Below are 19,353 nucleotides of genomic sequence, written 5' to 3' on the forward strand. Positions count from 1 at the left end.
AGCGGTGAGGTGAGGTGAAATGGGGTTTAACGTCGCGTCCAAGATTATTGCACTTCTATAGCGACGTGCATGTACGTGTGTGTGTGTTTGTGTGGCTGCTTGTACTAGTCCGGACTGATGCCGATTTATAGTGCTAGCTCACTGAGATACCATGCCGCAGTTTAACATGAATACCTCATTCAGACACAGTATACTGACTCTGAGCCGACCAGTCCTTGTTTTAGCCCCTTAATACCCAGCGCCAGACAGGGTAACAACAAGTACCATCTTTTAACGTCTTATGGTATGACGCGGCCGGGGATCAAACCCCGGAACTTCCGCTCTCCGGGAAGACGCTCTACCACTAGACCACCGAGGCGGTCACATACTGCAAGCAAATCTTACAACAATAATTCTCACATGCACACAACCTCAACTTTGCAAGTGGTTTCAGAGGCAGTTTTGAAAATTGCAGTTTGATAGCTACAAGAGCATAAATGAAGGATAGAGCTCATGGACAGGTCGAAACATGCTACACAATATATCATAAAATCATTTTATATGACATATAAGAGATACCGTAAAATTTTGTATTATTTGTAAATGCCATGATGGACTAAACCAAGTCCCTGTGAAATATCTCAAGGAATCAAATTTTAGATAGAACTATACCAAGTGTTTTAAGAGGAGATATCTATACTGATACAATATTAAATGTGCTTAAATGAATATACCTTATTCAATGTCATAAGCACCCAGGCTCTCTCAAAATTAAAAATAGGGGGCTCTTATAAGAATATAATTTTCGTGAAAAAAAAAACAGAATTGAAAGATCGTAAATTTCTTGGTTTATGCTGACAGCCTGAAATGATATAAAAGAAAAATCTGTGCATATTATATATGACAGATATATTTCCCCAGAATTTTATTGTCCATAATGAAAGATGCATATAACACATGAGTGCGTATTATACAGGAATAAATAAGTCTTGTGTATGTTGATCAATCGAAGGGGGTGGTAATTTGGATTGTTCACTAGCCAATATATTGGCAAATATCGCCGTGGGCGCTTATTTCGTGAAATACGATAATAGAGTACACTTTCAGATGTATTTCAATATTTACTTTCTACCTTAATACTTGGTAACTTAATTTTTTCTAGATTCAGTTTTGAATAAACACTTTAATGCTACTTGACATTTTAGCAAAGCAAGAACTAAACAAACAATCGAGGAAGATCAGAAGTAGACGAACACTTAGTCCCAGAAATAAAGTTAAATTTTTTTTTTTTAAATATCTACAAAAATAAAATCCACATGGAACCCAAACAATGCTTAATTTCAGAATCTGAGTGAATCTAGACTTGAATCACACCATTCTAGACTTAAGTCTCTGGGGGACATTCCACATGAAGCTGAAGCAATGCCTCTCAGGGACCTCCTGGTTAACTGACAGGTCTACTCTGACAGAAAGCTGTATATGTAATCCTTCCTGGGGAAGGATATATAGACTTGTATCGCCCACACCATTCTCTACACAACAGAAACTATCTCAACAATCACCACCATCTTGAGCCATTTGCCGTTATCATCAAGTGTCTTGAAGCCTAATTCAAGGGCTGTTATGATAACATGTTGACAAAATGTTCTTAAGCTTGTCTGGGCTTATTAATTTCATCAGACAACGTTGACAACGACATACTGAAAATAGAAAGTTAGGGAACATGAATATTTGGGGGATATTTATATGAAATTGTGTTCTAAATCTTCAAAAATATATCCCCCAAAATATCCACGTTCCCTAACTTTTTTTTGTTAAGTAAATAATACATACTGATTTTGGTCCTCATATTCTAATGATCAAATCTTTATTCAGCTAAAGAATGTCATGTTGATTACGATCTTCACCATGGCATTGCACGTTTTAAAATACGACATTTTGTGTGACTTACCTTGAGATCACCAGCAGCAACCCGAAGTGCCAACTCTATCACACAACCTGTTGCCTGGTAACAGAATAAAATAGACATGTCAATATTTCGGAAAACAATTATGTAAGTGGTTTGCGTTAATTTAATCAAAGTTTTCGATTAAGCCAGGATAAGATGTTTTATCAAAATCTTAAAACAGAAGTGTGAATACTTTACATAGGATCTTTACTCTGAAGCCATTCAAATAGCTAACCCAAATCAATGATGTATTTTGAGTGAGTGACGATGGTTTTACTAGCAACATTCCAGCACTATCACAGCAGGTGACACCATAATCGGGCTCCACACATTGTACCCATGTGGAGAATCAAACCTGGGTCTTAGGCGTGACCAGCGAACATTTTAACCCCACTGCCCTGTGTTGTATATTAACCAAGCAGTTAATGCTTCTCTAATAACACAGTGAGTGAGTTTGGTTTTACGCCGCTTTTAGCAATATTCCAGCAATATCACAGTGGGGGACACCAGAAATGGGCTTCACACATTGTACCCATGTCGGGAATCGAACCCGGGTCTTCGGCGTGACGAGCGAACGCTTTAACCACTAGGCAACCGACCGCTCCTCTAATAACACAGGCACAATTCGCAAATTTCCCCAGGACAGTAACGAGAGTCCCACCCTTGGCTAAAGAGGTGTTCCAGACAGTAGTCCTTTAATGTTTTTAATAGCAATAAGTTAAGACTTGTTTCAGGGGAACTCTACTTTCTTGATCTGTGTTTCTGTGTAAATGACATGAACACCTACATCTACAATGCACAGCCAGTGTGTATCTGCTATCAAACACAGTCTTACATCTGAGGAACAGTCATTGTACATGTCCCAACCATCAAGTCTTACCTCTCTCTTACAGGACAAATTATGCAAGTTCAGGACAATAATCTTTTTCAAATTAAATAGTCAGGAACATTATGCACAAATTACACTAAATGTAATTATATTCATAGATAAATCTTCTGTTTTAAGAATTACTATGTTCCTATGTGTCGGTGATACATCATTTTTCACTAAATTCGACTGTAATTTGATCCAAGTCTCTCATGTTTAAACATGCAGCTGAAAAGGAAATTTTATTCCCATCTTCTTCCTAAAGTAATCCTTCAAAATAAACACATTATGATATCAAATGGTTTTACTTTTAAACATCTGGAACAATATACAGACTTGGAATTGAATTTCTTACAAAACAGACTACTGGTGATTGGGATATATTTGAAAAGTTATTTTCAACAGCCACTATGATTTGGCTTTGCATCATGGGAGATAAAATGAAATGAATTTCAAATATTTGCGATAAATATTAGATAAGGCCACAACGGAAGAAGGATTTGATTGTATTCGCATTTTGAAAAAAGAAACACTGAAGATATCTCCCAACAATTTCTGGGAAATTCAGTTTTCACATGATGTCATTTGAATTCATTTGGTTCGTATTTTGCAAATATCCATGTACAAGACAAACAGTGAGTGAAGTTATTTCAAGAATTATTAATAACTCCTTCCTTCTCCTCAGCCAGGATTAGGGGATACTGCCTTTCGTTTCCAGGCAACAGGATTAATTTCCACAGCTAAACACACATATCTGCTACAATATACAAAATCCCAAAGCAGGAAATAGGAGAGAAATGATTCTGAAGAACACAAAATCATGTTGCCCCGGGTAGTGGGTGATCTTACCGTTTTGGCGGCATTTGATGTATTAAGATCATTCCAGACGGTATCCGAATCCACACCGACGCCCCCACATGGCAAGAGACAGAAGCGCATGGGGGATGACTCTACAGAGAAGAAAACATTCATGAGTAAGTCAGTGGGTTGGGTTTGACACTATGATTGTCGTATATCTATGTTAAAGTTTAGGAGTTGTGACCGACCTTGATAAAAATATTTGAAGTTAAACTCACCTAACAATTTCTGTCTACTGAGTGGATTTGTTCCGTAAACTAGCGTGTGGAGGTGAGTATGGCAGCTCTGCAGCTCCTCCGTACTTGCCTTCCGGGACCGCACTCTCTGTAAACAAGCAACCAATCAAAATGTAAGAGTAAGTGAGTGAGTGAAAAACTCTTATCGACAAGTGGTATATCTTTCATATCAAAAGACACGACAGTGAAAATCTATTTATCACCCCAAATCATTCTTCTAAAAGTATGAGTTTGCCAACAGTACTGACCAGTGCCTAGAATGAAATCAGTACAACTGACCATGTTCAGTAGCAGAGAGATTAATGATGTCATTTGATTGTGATGTCATGGCAACTGATGACATCACAATGGTCTGCAAAGCATTGTGATGCAATTTCATTTCAGCATATCTCCTTAACACAGCAGGTTTTTTGTCACTTGAAATGATCTCAAAGTCAACTGTCAGTGCACAGACACAAAACACTACAAGTTATACCCTTCATGAAACCCTCATTGTTTCCCTGCAGTTAGAAACAGTAACACTGGTTAATGAATTGTCAAAAGAAAACTTAAAGTGTCAAATATCTTTTTATTTCCAAGAACTGAATCCGCAGTTAGAATACCACAACCTTCATAAATACAACACATATCTGGATATTATTACTTGTCTCAGTCAAAATATTTTTTGTAAAAATGTTCGCAATTGCCTTTAAGTGATACTGACCTGCCCCACCATTAATCAAATTGACATTACTTAATCAGTTTACATTATCAATTAATGTCACAGCAAACTGATGATCTCCCAGCAAAATTTTCCCCCGGACTTTCTTCCAATTTTATTAATGCTGACATTTAATACTTAGTAGAGACTCTCATTTTCAGTTGCAAGAAAATCAATCATATTTCAGAGTTGCTGCATATGCTCTCCATAAATGTCACCATATATTACCCCAGAATTCCATAAGTCTGTATCTGGCCATAAACACAGGAGCTTGAATCTGTGGGAGGGCCATGGATTCACCCTAGCCTCATCCTAACTGCCATGATGGAGGCAGGGGAATGGCTGTAAATTGGACTGGCCCATATGCATGCTGAGAACATGTCACACAAGTAGCTTAATGGCCTGTATCATCCAGGCTGTTATGATCATCTTTAGAAAAACTGCCATAGGGGAATACTTTGAAATTGATCTCTACTGTATTTTTTGTTGATGAAAATTAATTTGTTTCCTATTGCTAATTCTTTTTGTTCAGATCATTTTAATCACTGAAACAGAGAGAGGTTTGAACCCCCTTGGGTGCTGTCTTTGCTTATGTTTTATAAGTGAGTGAGCGAGTGAGTATTGTTTTATGCCGCTTTTAGCAATATTCCAGCAACATCACAGCGGCGGACACCAGAAATGGGCTTCACACAATGTACCCATGTCGGGAATCGAACCCGGGTCTTCGGCGTGACGAGCGAACGCTTTAACCACTAGGCTACCCGACCGCCCTATGTTTTATAAGGGATTCCAGTGTCCAAAACAACTGCCCGCCCGCTGTACGGGGCTGGGGCTGCATGAAATTTGCTTCCACCTGCCAAGCTGTTAGGCAAGTTGTAAGACTACTTAGGTAATCAGTATTCCTCGTAGATTCTCAAGTAATTGTTTGCATTATTTTAACTGAATCAAGACACAATTTTTCTCTTATTTTTCGTGATTTTTCTCATATTGTCGTTTTTTAACGGTAGATGAAAGGAAGTAACTTTAGTGTACTGGGATTGATATTAAGACACATAATCAGAAATACTTCTTAGGGGCTCAAAAACACAGCATGCAAATATACATTAAAATTCAATATATGTATTGTCTGAATGCGGGCAGGTAACTTTGAAGATTGGCAGGCAACATTTCTGGGTCACCTGCACAACTGTCTTGTTGAGTTATAAAATTATTTTGAACACTGAGGATTCCAAACTCAAAATTGATAATTTAAAATAAATATAAAAATAAAGCATCGTACAATGATATTGCTACCTAGTCTTAATACAAACAAAGAAGACAATTTACAGAGATACCTCGTATCTCAATTGTGTGGATCTATGCTCATGATGCCAATCACTGGATTGTCTGGTCCGAAGTCAATTAGTTACAGACCGCCATCATATAGCTGGAATATTGCTGAGTTCGGCGTTTAACAACGAAAAAACAAAGATACCTTGTTGAAATCTACAAATGGTACTGATTCATGAAGGCACTGACCAATGTAACTCTAAGTTTCCTACCATCTCAAGGTTGAATTCTACATACAACCAAAAGAATTCAACGGAATTCAGTTTTCCTGGAACAACATTTTACAGTATCCATCTCAAGGGTCTCACTCAAGGAGTCAGCAAAATAAAAAAAATAAAAAATCATATCCTGTGATGTGTTGAAGAAACTCCTTGTAATCCTGTATACTACAGGCAGTTGTTTTCAGCCCTCCCTGACAAAAAGTAACACTGTTTATAGCCCAGCATTACCCTGGCAAACTAACACAGGTGTACAGGGATAGGTTACCTCCACACCTGCAAACATTACTGGAACTGTCTACATAGAGATGTGCGAACCAGACACCACCATATACCGATATAGTGTCTGTGGTAACACACAGCTCCAGAGAGTGAGAGAGAGAGAGAGAGAGAGAGAGAGAGAGAGAGAGAGAGAGAGAAAGGGGAGAGAGAGAGAGAGAGAGAGAGAGAGAGAGAGAGAGAGAGAGAGAGAGAGAGAGAGAGAGAGAGAGAATATGAGTAATTCTTCATACTTTAACCAACATGCATGGTATTCGCGCCCTTTTGTCGGTGAGTTTATGTCAACACAGGAGTTTTAGAATTTTATCAGTGGGTGTTGATATATTTCAAATCAAAAGACACAGAAGTCAGATTTATCATCCAGCATCATTCTTCCAACTTTTTCAGTTTCTAAACAGTAATAAGTTGTGTCCTGAGTGTGAAAAGTACAGCTAACCAGCTTCAGTGGCAGAGAGATTAGTGATGTCATTTGCTTGTGAAATCATGGTAACCGACGACATCACAATGGTCTGAAGAGCATTGTGATGCAATTTCATTGCAACGAATTTCCAGGAGATATCACTTGATGTACCCTAAGTGATATCTTCTGTTGAGGCCAGTGATTGACGATATAGTACCATGTCATAACAAAATTTTGGACAAATTATGATTCCCAAAACGGTTTACAAGAAACTTTATGTTTCCCACAAACAACACACCTTAATACTTAAAGACTGTTCATTATTGAACAATATCCTTGAAAAGCCCACATGAATGAAGGTGAGTGTTGCCGTCTCCCGTACTGTTTACAGCTTGGGTAAAAATACCAATGCAAGCTATTCTTGAAACACCAGGAATTCATTTTATGATAAGCACTGCCTGCAGGTGAGAATTCCCCTCTCCGCCAACTTCCCACTGCCTGTGTGAGGCGGCAGCGAAGATGGCGGCAGCTCCGTGTCCATTACATTCCCACCTGCAGGAGGAGTAACTGTAGCTATGCCAGGTTTATATAACTTTTACAAGTGTAGCCAATCCTACAGCAATCCTACAGCTCCAGCTGACCTCCATCCCACTGTTGGCAAGATGAACTGGTGCATGGATATATTGAGATATGTATATATATGAAGTAATGAGATTCACTAGTGTACTCCAGCACTTATGCAAAGAAATTCACAAAAATATCACACGACACACATAGTTCTCCTACATGTTTCAGATTCATCTTCGAAATGATTTGCCCTTTTCCCGAAGGATGAAGAAAATAAAGGGTCAAAGATTGATTTGGAATGTCTGCCACCTAATTATTTGCAAAAGAAATAATGTTTTGTCATATTTGTTTTTGTGAGTCATAATATTATTTGACATTGGAACATTGGACATAAACATACTGAATCTGTATAACTGGATGGGGGGGGGGGGGGGGGGGGGGGGGCGCAATGTCACAATATGATATGTGATATGATATGCTTGATTTGTATCTTAGTGAAAAGGTCACAATATGACACATGATATGATATACTTGATATCTACCTTGATATCTACCTTGGTGGCAATGTCTCAATATGATATGTGATATGATATATTTCATTTGTAACTTAGTGAAAAGATCACAATATGACACATGATATGATATACTTGATATCTACCTTGGTGGCAATGTCTCAATATGATATGTGATATGATATAAACTCCAGTCGATTTAGGTGAGGTGAAATGGAGGGGTTAACGTTGCATCCAAGATTTGTGTACTCACATAGCGATGTGCATGCACTTGTGTGTGTGTGTCTGTGTCTGTCTCTGCTTGTAATAGCCTGGACTGATGCTGATGCTGATTTATCGTGCTAGCACACTGAGATACCATGCTGTAGTTCAACATGATTATCCCCACTCAGACACAGTATACTGACTCCGAGCCGACCAGTCCTTGTTTTATCCCATTATTGCCAAGCGCCAGACAGGGTAACAACAAGTACCATCTTTTAAGGTCTTTTGGTGTGATGCGGTGAAAGATAGAAACCTTCAGCTCTCCAGGAGGAATCTCCATCACTAGACCACGGAGGCGGTCTCCACACCAGTGAATGCTCATGGCACTACATTATTATAATCCCGTCAATGGATCAGTGTGCACTCAAATGTTCTTTCTCAGCTCCCTGAGGAGTATACATCCCAACCTGCCTGTGAGGCACTAAAAGGTCAAGAGTCACATTACCATCACATCCTACCGGGTACCCATTCACTGCTGGGTGAACAAGATGACATGTGAATCAGAATACAAGACCTGCATACCATGCTTGACCAAGGTCTCTCACAGCAATTCCGGGGTAGAACAGGTCTTCAGCAACCCATGCTTGCCGTAAAAGGTGACTATGCTTGTTGTAAAAGGCGCCTAGCGGGATCGGGTGGTCAGGCTCGCTGACTTGGTTGATGCATATCATCGATCCCATTGGCGTGGATCGATGCTCATGACATTAATCACTGGATTGTCTGTTCCAGGCTCAATTATTTACAGAACGCCGTCATATAGCTGGAATATTGCTGAGTGCGGCGTTAAACAACAAACCAACCAACCAAATCTCTCACAGCAATTGAATTTCTTTCAATCCTTCCATCAGATGCATCTCCTTTGTGTGACAGTTTCCTGCTTACTGATGGATTGGTTGGTTGGTTTGCTGTTTAACGCCGCTCTCATCAATATTCCAGCTATATGACAGCGGTCTGTAAATAATCGAGTCCGGAACAGACAATCCAGTGATTGATATTATGAGCATCCATCCACGGAATGGGGATACGATGACATGTATCAACCAAGTCAGCGAGCCTGACCACCCGATCCCGTTAGTTGCCTCTTGCAGCTTATGGAGACTGGTAGTGCTACCTACCTCACATCGTGTGACAAGTCCGGTGTCAGTGAGTCTAGCCCAGATGCTCTGTATTCTCCCAGCGTGTTCTAGGTGGTTCATGTTGTTGCCACACGTACACTGGTGTTTCAACATTATCGTGTCGTACGCCAAACCTGGAAGCAAGAAAATAAATGCTGCACTCTGATTGGTTCATATAAGTCTCGAAATCTTACACATTATCCACAGAAAAATATGAATGAAGGAAGAATCAAAATTCAAAGTATTTCGAATAATAACCTACCAGAAACAACAACATAGCAAGCACCTCAGTTCATAATAAAATAATAACCTACCAGAAATGACAACATAACAAGCACCTCAGTTCATAATAAAATAATAACCTACCAGAAATGACAATATAGCAAGCATCTCAGTTCATAATAAAATAATAACCTACCAGAAACGACAACATAACAAGCATCTCAGTTCATAATAAAATAATAACCTACCAGAAACGACAACATAACAAGCATCTCAGTTCATAATAAAATAACAACCTACCAGAAATGACAACATAACAAGCATCTCAGTTCATAATAAAATAATAACCTACCAGAAACGACAACATAACCAGCATCTCAGTTCATAATAAAATAATAACCTACCAGAAACGACAACATAACAAGCATCTCAGTTCATAATAAAATGAATTTAAGATCATAAGAACCATTTGTCTAAAATACAAAATATGTTAACTTTAAAGGTGACAGATGACAAATCAAATCACTGCAATTTGCCGACATTACCACAGCCACTGTTCCTTCCCACAAGATATTTGGTCTCCTCTGACATTTGTTGCTGCAGACTGACTGGCTAATTAGATGGATATATTTGACAGCCTTTCTAATTAGAGATCATCTCAGAAAGTCAGACTTTGACATTTCACAGATACATAAATAGCAGGTGACATGGTATATTGTATTGGCAGCTTGCTTAAACTGGAGTCACGTTATATTGTATTGGCATCTTGCTTAAACTGGAGTCACGGTATATTGTATTGGCATCTTGCTTAAACTGGAGTTACTGCCAAGACTATCACAGTCCTGACCTTACTTTCCCTCCCACCCAGCCCTGACTGCAATGATATACCCCTAAATGGAGCAAGTCTCTATATTCCACAGGTTCTGAAACCCTCATCGAATGTTGTTGCTTATATTCAGGGTTATCCTACACCTGTTGTTATGAGACAACAGACAAAAACAGTTTCACAACAGGCCCAGTTTCCCAGTATCACCCACCTGCTATAAATGTGGATGAGACTGGCTCAGTTTCCCATTATCACCCAGCTGCTGTAAATGTGTACGAGACAGACTCAGTTTCCCATTATCACCCACCTGCTGTAAATGTGGATGAGACTGGCTCAGTTTCCCATTATCACCCACCTGCTGTAAATGTGGACAAGACTGACTCAGTTTCCCATTATCACCCAGCTGCTGTAAATGTGGATGAGACTGGCTCAGTTTCCCATTATCACCCACCTGCTGTAAATGTGGACGAGACTGACTCAGTTTCCCATTATCACCCACCTGCCGTAAATGTGGATGAGACTGGCTCAGTTTCCCATTATCACCCAGCTGCTGTAAATGTGGACGAGACTAACTCAGTTTCCCATTATCACCCACCTGCTGTAAATGTGTACGAGACTGACTCAGTTTCCATTATCACCCACCTGCTGTAAATGAGTAAGAAACTGATCCAGTATCTTGTCATCACCCACCTGCTGTAAATGTGTAAGAAACTGATCCAGTTTCTTGTTATCACCCACCTGCTGTAAATGAGTATGCGACCGGCCCAGTTTCCCATTATCACCCAGCTGCTGTAAATGTGTATGACTGTCCCAGTTTCCCATTATCAAACAGCTGCTGTAAATGTGTATGACTGTCCCAGTTTCCCATTATCAAACAGCTGCTGTAAATGTGTAAGCTACCGACCAGTTTCCAATTATCACCCAGCTGCTGTAAATGTGTATGAGACCCAGTTTCCCATTATCAGCCAGCTGCTGTAAATGTGTATGAGACCCAGTTTCCCTTTGTCATCTAAGACTGGCTTAGTGTCTTGATATCACCCACCTGTTGTAAATGTGTATGAGACCCAGTTTCCCTTTGTCATCTAAGACTGGCTTAGTGTCTTGATATCACCCACCTGTTGTAAATGTGTATGAGACTGGCCCAGTTTCTTGAGGCTGTTGTGGGAGAACAGAGAAGGTGACGAGGGGACTGGACTGTGTCCGAGACAACGGGCGATGATGCGAGGGGCCCTTGTGGCGGGGCTTGATTATCTCCCTTTGCTGGCCCAGGAATGCTTCACGATCCCGCTGCTGTTTCTCCAGTTCACTGGAACTTTCATCCATCTTGCTGTCACTGACGATACTCTCAGCATCACGAGACTCCTTCATCTCCTGCAGGTCAAACAAAGAGTGAGTGAGGGACTTCAGACAAGTAAGGTGAAGACAGAACAGAAGACCCTGTACCTGTGGAGATCCGGGGTAGAATAGGTCTTCAGCAACCCATGCTTGCCGTAAAAGGCGACTATGCTTGTCGTATGAGGCGACTAACGGGATCGGGTGGTCAGGCTCACTGACTTGGTTGATGCATGTCATCGTATCCCCATTGCGTGGATTGATGCTCATAATGTCAATGACTGGAATGTCTGGTCCAGACTTGATTATTTACAGATTGCTGTCATATAGCTGGAATATTGCTGAGTGCAGCGTTAAACAACAAACAAACAAAACAAACAGAAGATCATGGTAGGTGATTAAATTGAAATCATACCATGATGAGAGTAAAGACACAAAGTCAGTGCAAGGAGTTTGTTACAAATCTCCATGACCATTTGATCAACCAATTTGCATTTCATAAACCTTAAAAAACCCTGGCAGCTGAATGAACACGTATATGTACCTGTGCTAATTTGACCTCTGTTTCTTCATCCACATTCTCCATATGACTCTTACTGACGGTCCGCTGTAACACCGTCTGTCGTATATGCTGAAACACAGAGAAACGGCTGAAATACGGCTGAAATAATCTTCTTAGTGTTGCAAGCCAAGGCTAAAGAAACTAGGCGAGGTCAAATGGGGTTTAACATCATGTGTGTGTGTGTGTGTGTGTGTGTGTGTGTGTGTGTGTGTGTGTGTGTGTGTGTGTGTGTGTGTGTGTGTGTGTGTGTGTGTGTGTGTGTGTGTGTGTTGGTGTAGTCTGGACTAATGCCGATTTTATAGTGTTAACCCAATGAACTATTATGTCGGAGTTTAACATAAATACCCACTCAGGCATGGGCAGGTATATACAAAAGTTGCTTTTGTTAAACTGTTTCATTGGCATTCTAGAAGTTGGTCAGTAAGTAAGAAAACATACAACTTTAGGGCTGACAACTTACTGCACATAGCACTGTTTTGATGTAGATTGTTACACAACTATCAAGCTGGAGTGACAGCTTGATAACGGAGTAAGAATCAACATTGAAACATCACGATATGATATAAACCAGAAGTTTTTATCCATAAGGAAGAGAATATATGGACGTCAACTTCTTCATTATGAGGAGGGGCGGTCGGGTAGCCTGGTGGTTAAAGCGTTCGCTCGTCACGCCGAAGACCCGGGTTCGATTCCTGACATTTCTGGTGTCCCCCGCTGTGATATTGCTGGAATATTGCTAAAAGCGGCGTAAAACCATACTCACTCACTCACTCATTATGAGGAACACAACGTTTTGGAGTGTATGCTACCCATTGTTATTTTCCACCTTTTTGTTATCTTATTATTTTTTTGTCCCTACATGTACATACATCCTCTCTCTGCCTCATGGCATTCATTCACCTGATGAAGCAGTAGGCATATACTCCGAAACGTTGTGTTCCTCATAATAAACAGGTTAACATCCATATATTCTCTTCCTTATGTGGATCACTTCTAAATGCCTTTAAAAGACCTCATTTTCTTAATGTTTTTGTTTGTGTTTAGTATCTGCAAGTGATAAGTTTCAACTTGTATGTTATGTAAGGTAAGGTGAAATAGGGTGCAACGTCCCTTTCAAGACTAATGCTAATTGTGCTGGTTAGGACCTATGCCAGTTCTATAATGCTAGCCTACTGAGACACCATGCAGCAGTTCAACATGCCTACCCATCTCAAACACAGTATCCTGACTCCAAGCCCTTGTTTTATTCCCTTAATGTCGCCAGTGAGGCAAGAAAACAACAAGCACCATCTTTTAATGCCTTTTGGCATGACGGAGACAGGGGTCGAACCACCAACATCAATCAAACCACAAAGTGTCTAATGCATGAGTTAGAGCAATGGATGAGGCAACTCACCTGTTTTAAGTATAGTTTTGAGTTTTCCTTTATAAACTGATCGTGCTGATGTTGTTGTAGTAGTTGCTGCTGCTGCTGAAACACGGGGTGGCCGAGTGGGAGGGGGGCTGAGTGGGTTCGGCCCAGTGGCCGATGTCTGTAAACAACACAAACATTACATATTAAGATATCTCGTGCACATTAATCTGAAAAAAGCGTAGAGTCGCACTGGCCTAATTTAAATGTAGTTCACATGGCTTAATGATTGAACAGGACAGAATAATTACCAAGAAAACTGAGATTGTGTAAACAATGTGACTTAAGACAACTTCACTTTTTGTAAATCTGCAGTAAATGAAATTGTCTAAGAAGAAAATACTTTCAGCACAAATGGTATGAAAACCCAACTCTCCATAAACATTTTGTTCAAACAGGGGGCTTCTGTTCCTGACAGTGTAACGGAACACGTTGAACCACCCACCTAGAGAGTCTGTGAGCAGGGTGTGTAGGGGCTTCTGTTCCTGACGGTGGAATGGAATATGGGTTGACGAGGGGGGAGCTGATTTTGCCACCAGACGCTGCTGCTGCTGCCGCTGCTGCAAGATATGCCTGACTGGTTCCTGGTGGGAAGTCACCATCAATCACTACAAGGAAATGAATAATGTAAGATGAAATCGCCGGCCAATTCTCAGATGCGTTGCACATTTATGGTTGACACTGCCACAAACATACCAATGGAAATTTGTGCAAACTCACCAACGCCAAGACTTGTAAAGAATGCCCAAGGGCTCTGATATGGGAAAATAAGACTGAACAAGTTTTTTTGTTTGTTTGTTTGTTTGTTTGTTTGTTTGTTGTTTACTCAGCAATATTCCAGCTGTATGACAGCAGTTTGTAAATAATCAAGTCTGGACCAGACAATCCAGTGATTGACATCATGAGCATCAATCTACCCAATTGGGATACAATGTCATGTATCAACCAAGTCAGTGAGTCTGACCGCCCAATCAAATCAGTCACCCCTTAAGACAAGCATGGGTTGCTGAAGACCTACTCTTACAGCGGGATGATGCCAATCATATGTCACATGACACTGACATGAGGTCACATGACACTGACATGAGGTCACATGACAAATGGAATACAATCGCGATACACATGAAATAGAGATACAACTCTATAGTACCTCAATAGTAATTGGTCCTATTGAGCAACAATGCAAGCTGGTAAATAAGGACAAGGGAGACAACTTTGACCTACCTGGCAGTGAAGGGAAGTAACCGGGGAGAGCATTTGGCAGTAGGTGACTTGCAATTGGCATTCCAAGACGTGCCGTCATCGCTCGCAACTCCTCCTCCGAAGCCACACTACTGGATGTAGAACCCTGCAATACAACAATCAGTGACTATAGTTCATAATGAGATGTGTGGGGAAGCATCTCCCACCGACCCAAACCAGGACCCATTTTGTATGCCTAAATACAGCGAATGTATGTCAAACTTATGAAACCCACTTCATTTAGGTCCAATAGATGTTCCAAAAGCAAATATATCGTAAGTTTAAGCAGAAAAACATAAAAATAAGACTTAACTTTATGTCCTCAGGCAATACATGTGAGTGAGTGAGTGAGTGAGTGAGTGAGTGAGTGAGTGAGTGAGTGAGTGGTTTACTCATACATTGTTGGGTGTTGGAGACGGAGACGTACTCTTCCCAGGAACAACCCCACCACGTGAAAGATGTAGGTTTATCAACAGGATTACTCGCCCAAACAGATGGTGATTGTTGAGGCAAGTATTGGGTGTTGGAGACCTACTCTTCCCTGGACGGATGGACCCACGCACCCACCCGCCAGAACCCTGACCGCCCGCCCCGCCCGCACGCACGCCCACCGACTACTGTAGGTATATATACAGGACTACTCACACTAACTGATGATGGCCCTGAGGTCGGGGGTCTGCCGAGGGAGATGTTGGGCATGGATGGGGACGTGTACAGACTCAGGTCATTTCCGGGATAGCTCAATCCAGGTCGGAATGGGAACGGGTAGGTGCCATTGTCCTGAAACAAATTCATAATTAAATACAAAATAAATTCAATCATCCATCCACACAATACAAAAAAAAAGAAAAATTATATCATATCTGCAGGTGTAGGGTCCAATGTCCTGAAAATAATTGATAATTTGATGCAAAACAATTAATCATCATAAAAAAAATGTAGGTTTCTGTTTGTTTGTTTCTTTGTTTCTTTGTGGATAAATTGATGCCAAACAGGGTTCTGAATACAATTCTTCTCATATAGACATAATCCTGTCATGTGCATGTTACAGATGACAATCCTCCTTGACAACTATGTTTCTTGCTAATATCAGTGAGCGGCCATTGAAGTCAGAGTTGAGCACGGTTCAATGCATACTTTCGTATTTCATGCTTCAACTGGATTTGTTTGTTTGTTGTTTAACGCCGCACTCAACAAAATTCCAGCTAGATGACGGCGGTATGTAAATAAATAAGTCTCGACCAGACAATACAGCGATAGATGTCAGTGAGCCTGACCACCCGATCCTGTTAGTCACCGCTTACGTCAAGCATTGTCACCTTTTACGGAATGCATAGTTGCCTAGCGGCCTGGTGTAGTGCCAATCAACACTTCACTACAAATTGTACTGCAATATATTGTGAGTGAGTGAGTGAGTGAGTTTGGTTTTACGCCGCTTTTAGCATTATTCCAGCAATATCACGGCAGGGGACACCAGAAATGGGCTTCACACATTGTACCCATGTCGGGATTCGAAACCCGGGTCGTGGCGTGACGAGCGAATGCTTTAACCACTAGGCTACCCGACCGCCCCTGCAATATATTGTGATACAGGTATCTGTATTGTGATATGTTAAAGTGTTTGACACTGATTGAACAGGTCCTCACCACTGACAAATAACAGTCACCAATTCAGCTCAAAATGCCTTCTTTTTTCTCTGAAGATTTGAAAAGCTAAAGATTTCAAACAATAAATAAAAAGTAATTCTGGTAATGATCTGGAAGGAGTTAGTAAGTGAGTTTGGTTTTATGCCGCTTTTAGCAATATTCCAGCAATATCACGGCGGGGGACACAAGAAATGGGCTTCACACACTGTACCCATGTCAGGAATCGAACCCGGGTCTTCAGCGTGACGAGCGAACGCTTTAACCACTAGGCTACCCGACCTCCCCGGATGTCGAAGGGAGTGTCAAGGGACAATTTCTGGACGGGCATTAAGACGATAAGAGACTTACACATTAATGTAACAAAACATGTAATTTGCGCTAGGCATAAATCCATCTGGGCAGAATACAGCCATTAATCAACATTTCTAGAAGAATGAGAGAGCATCCGTTTCTCTCCTCACAGATAGGCGTGTTAACACAAGTTGATATCAAGCATTTACACGAAACTACAACCCCCATCCAGGGAAAGAAGCGTCCGCCTGGCTGATTGCCAATCTATATATAAACAGCAGTAATGCTACACTGGCACCATCTCCTTAAAGAACCTCCCGCAGAATTACGTTACCCACAATTGTGTTGGCGGACATGGAAGGGTCAATGACACAATGCCAACATGCGGCTCATTTGTGTTGGCTGATCGACTTCACCTCTTACTGGAGAGTTTTTACCAATAAATTTTGTCAGATATATTGACAGCATCTCCTGCCGAAAACAATGGTAAAATACACAGCAAGTTATTGCCTTAACATTCACTGTCGAAGAAGTCCAAGAACATCAACACCTGCCTGTATACATCATGCCATTTCTTTCCCGACAACAGTCGTATTCTTAATGAGGGGGAAACTATGAACGCAGTTTTATTCAAAAACACAACTAATAAATCTGAAATATAAATGAATCTAAATTAAATCCTACAGCGCAATATAATTATTTCTATAATAATCATAAGGGTGAAAAGCTGGCTTCATTTTAGGCCCTACTCTGACTCCTATGGAGATGGAGCTGATTCTGCAACACCTATCTAGCCTTGCTTCAAGGCTCTACTAAAAAAAAAGTCTATTGATTTGTTGTAATTCTACCTTTCCAATAGGCAAGTCTAGATATGTTGACAGTAAGGACTCCAGGCTCTTATCGGGACAACTTGTTCTTATTATTCACATAATCTAGAACTTATGACTTAAACTAATAATTATTGCCTTGGAGACTTGTGCAAGTCTATCCATCGAGCAACATCCCATTTCCGTGCTGCGAGACTGTGCCAAGCTCTATAAAAATCACCTCTATTTACAGTAGGTTTTATTTTGGCAGCAGGAGATGAAGCATCTGTATTAGGGTGCTAAAGAACTCTTCTGCTTCTCAAAGACATGCAGAATCTTTCGCCTTTCTGCACTACACTTTCTTGTTGCCACAATATATTAAAAGATAAAATTGTTTGAGTAAAATAACTAATGCCAATATCAAGGAATTCAAAATATTCACTCAAATTGAACAAGTTGGACAATTTCACATCACAAACCTAATCTTCTTATTTCATATCATAAAATGATGAGAGGTATGTAAAATGACCATTAGATATGTTTTTTGCCACAAAATATCAAAAGATAAAATAGTTTGAGCAAATTAGGTAATCCCAATATCAAGGAATCTAAAATATTTACTCACAGCTAACTAGTTGGACCATTTGAAACCTAAGAGAAACCTAATCTTCAAATTTCATATCATAAAATGAAGAGACATGCATATTAATGATTTGAAAATTTGGGATAAAAATTATTTAACATTGTATAAACCAACTCATTTCTCTACACACGATATATTTATACAACAAAGAAAGCACTTGGAAGCCCATCGTCATTTTACACTGCAGCTGTCATACACAGATTTAATAACGTCCCCAAAAAATACATTTAATCAATAACTATGTCCTAAAATAACACAAAAGCACATCAAACTTGAAGCTAGCCATTAAAACTTTCACAGGCAGTGACTCAGTCAGAACTATAAAAAAACAGAAAATGTGATTGCAAGTCACAAACTTGGATGCACACATACTGAATTGAATTGTAAGCAAGCAATGTCATCTAACAAAACATGGCCGACGTTTAATTGGAAAAATAATCAGATGTACAAAACTTATTACATAAAATGATTTTTTCCCCTTAAGATCACCTGGCCATGGCAACAGACCAAATCCAACATCAATTCATCTGACATGAATTATTTTATCTGCTTTGTTGAAAACAGAAGAAAATTAAGACCAAGTAGACTGCCATATTTAAGCCTAGGTCATGGCAGCCATGCCAATTTAATTTACAGTTACACTTATAAGAGGGGTACATAAAGTGTGTGATCTATGCTATCAGATGTGGAAGGCTTGGGGGGGTCGAGTGGTTAGGTCCCTGCCTTTGTGTACTGGCCAGTGTGGGTTCAAATCCCTGATGGGACTCCAACCCAAACAAGTACTAGGATTAGTACTTTACTGAGATAAGTGTAATCCCAAATATATAACATGTCACATTTGACCACATTCCAAAAAGGCAAGGTTTTTCATAATTGCCATTGCTGAACAGAACAGACAATGGTATTTAATTTGCACTTAGTCAAAATATATATCAAATAGTCTTTGCATGACATTTATAAATGATACACATGAGAGAGAATGTATGGATGTCAACTTCTTTATTATGAGGAACACACTGTTTCAGCCCATAAGGTTACTCCTTATGAAGGAGTAAGCACACTTTGACTGTTCTATTCCTCATTATAAACAAGTCGACA

At 40.2% G+C, this 19,353-nt stretch overlaps 1 protein-coding gene across 12 annotated transcripts in view; it reads right to left on the minus strand.

Moving 5' to 3' along the window:
- The window catches only part of LOC139464912 (histone deacetylase 4-like), a 155,497-nt gene that overhangs the window by 15,133 nt on the left and 121,011 nt on the right, over window positions 1-19,353 (minus strand). For all 12 annotated transcript variants that reach the window (XM_071246508.1, XM_071246512.1, XM_071246509.1 and 9 more), the window contains 10 exons: window positions 15,514-15,648; window positions 14,851-14,974; window positions 14,072-14,234; window positions 13,612-13,747; window positions 12,198-12,284; window positions 11,437-11,692; window positions 9,274-9,407; window positions 3,872-3,977; window positions 3,645-3,745; window positions 1,931-1,984 (listed from right to left, as the gene is read on the minus strand). In XM_071246508.1, the coding sequence (XP_071102609.1) occupies window positions 1,931-1,984; window positions 3,645-3,745; window positions 3,872-3,977; window positions 9,274-9,407; window positions 11,437-11,692; window positions 12,198-12,284; window positions 13,612-13,747; window positions 14,072-14,234; window positions 14,851-14,974; window positions 15,514-15,648 (1,296 nt within the window). The remainder of the gene's footprint in view (window positions 1-1,930; window positions 1,985-3,644; window positions 3,746-3,871; window positions 3,978-9,273; window positions 9,408-11,436; window positions 11,693-12,197; window positions 12,285-13,611; window positions 13,748-14,071; window positions 14,235-14,850; window positions 14,975-15,513; window positions 15,649-19,353) is intronic.

The sequence above is a fragment of the Haliotis cracherodii genome, unplaced genomic scaffold (genome assembly GCF_022045235.1).
Source record: "Haliotis cracherodii isolate W230 unplaced genomic scaffold, xgHalCrac1.p SCAF_17, whole genome shotgun sequence".
In the NCBI taxonomy this organism is placed as follows: Eukaryota; Metazoa; Mollusca; class Gastropoda; order Lepetellida; family Haliotidae; genus Haliotis; species Haliotis cracherodii.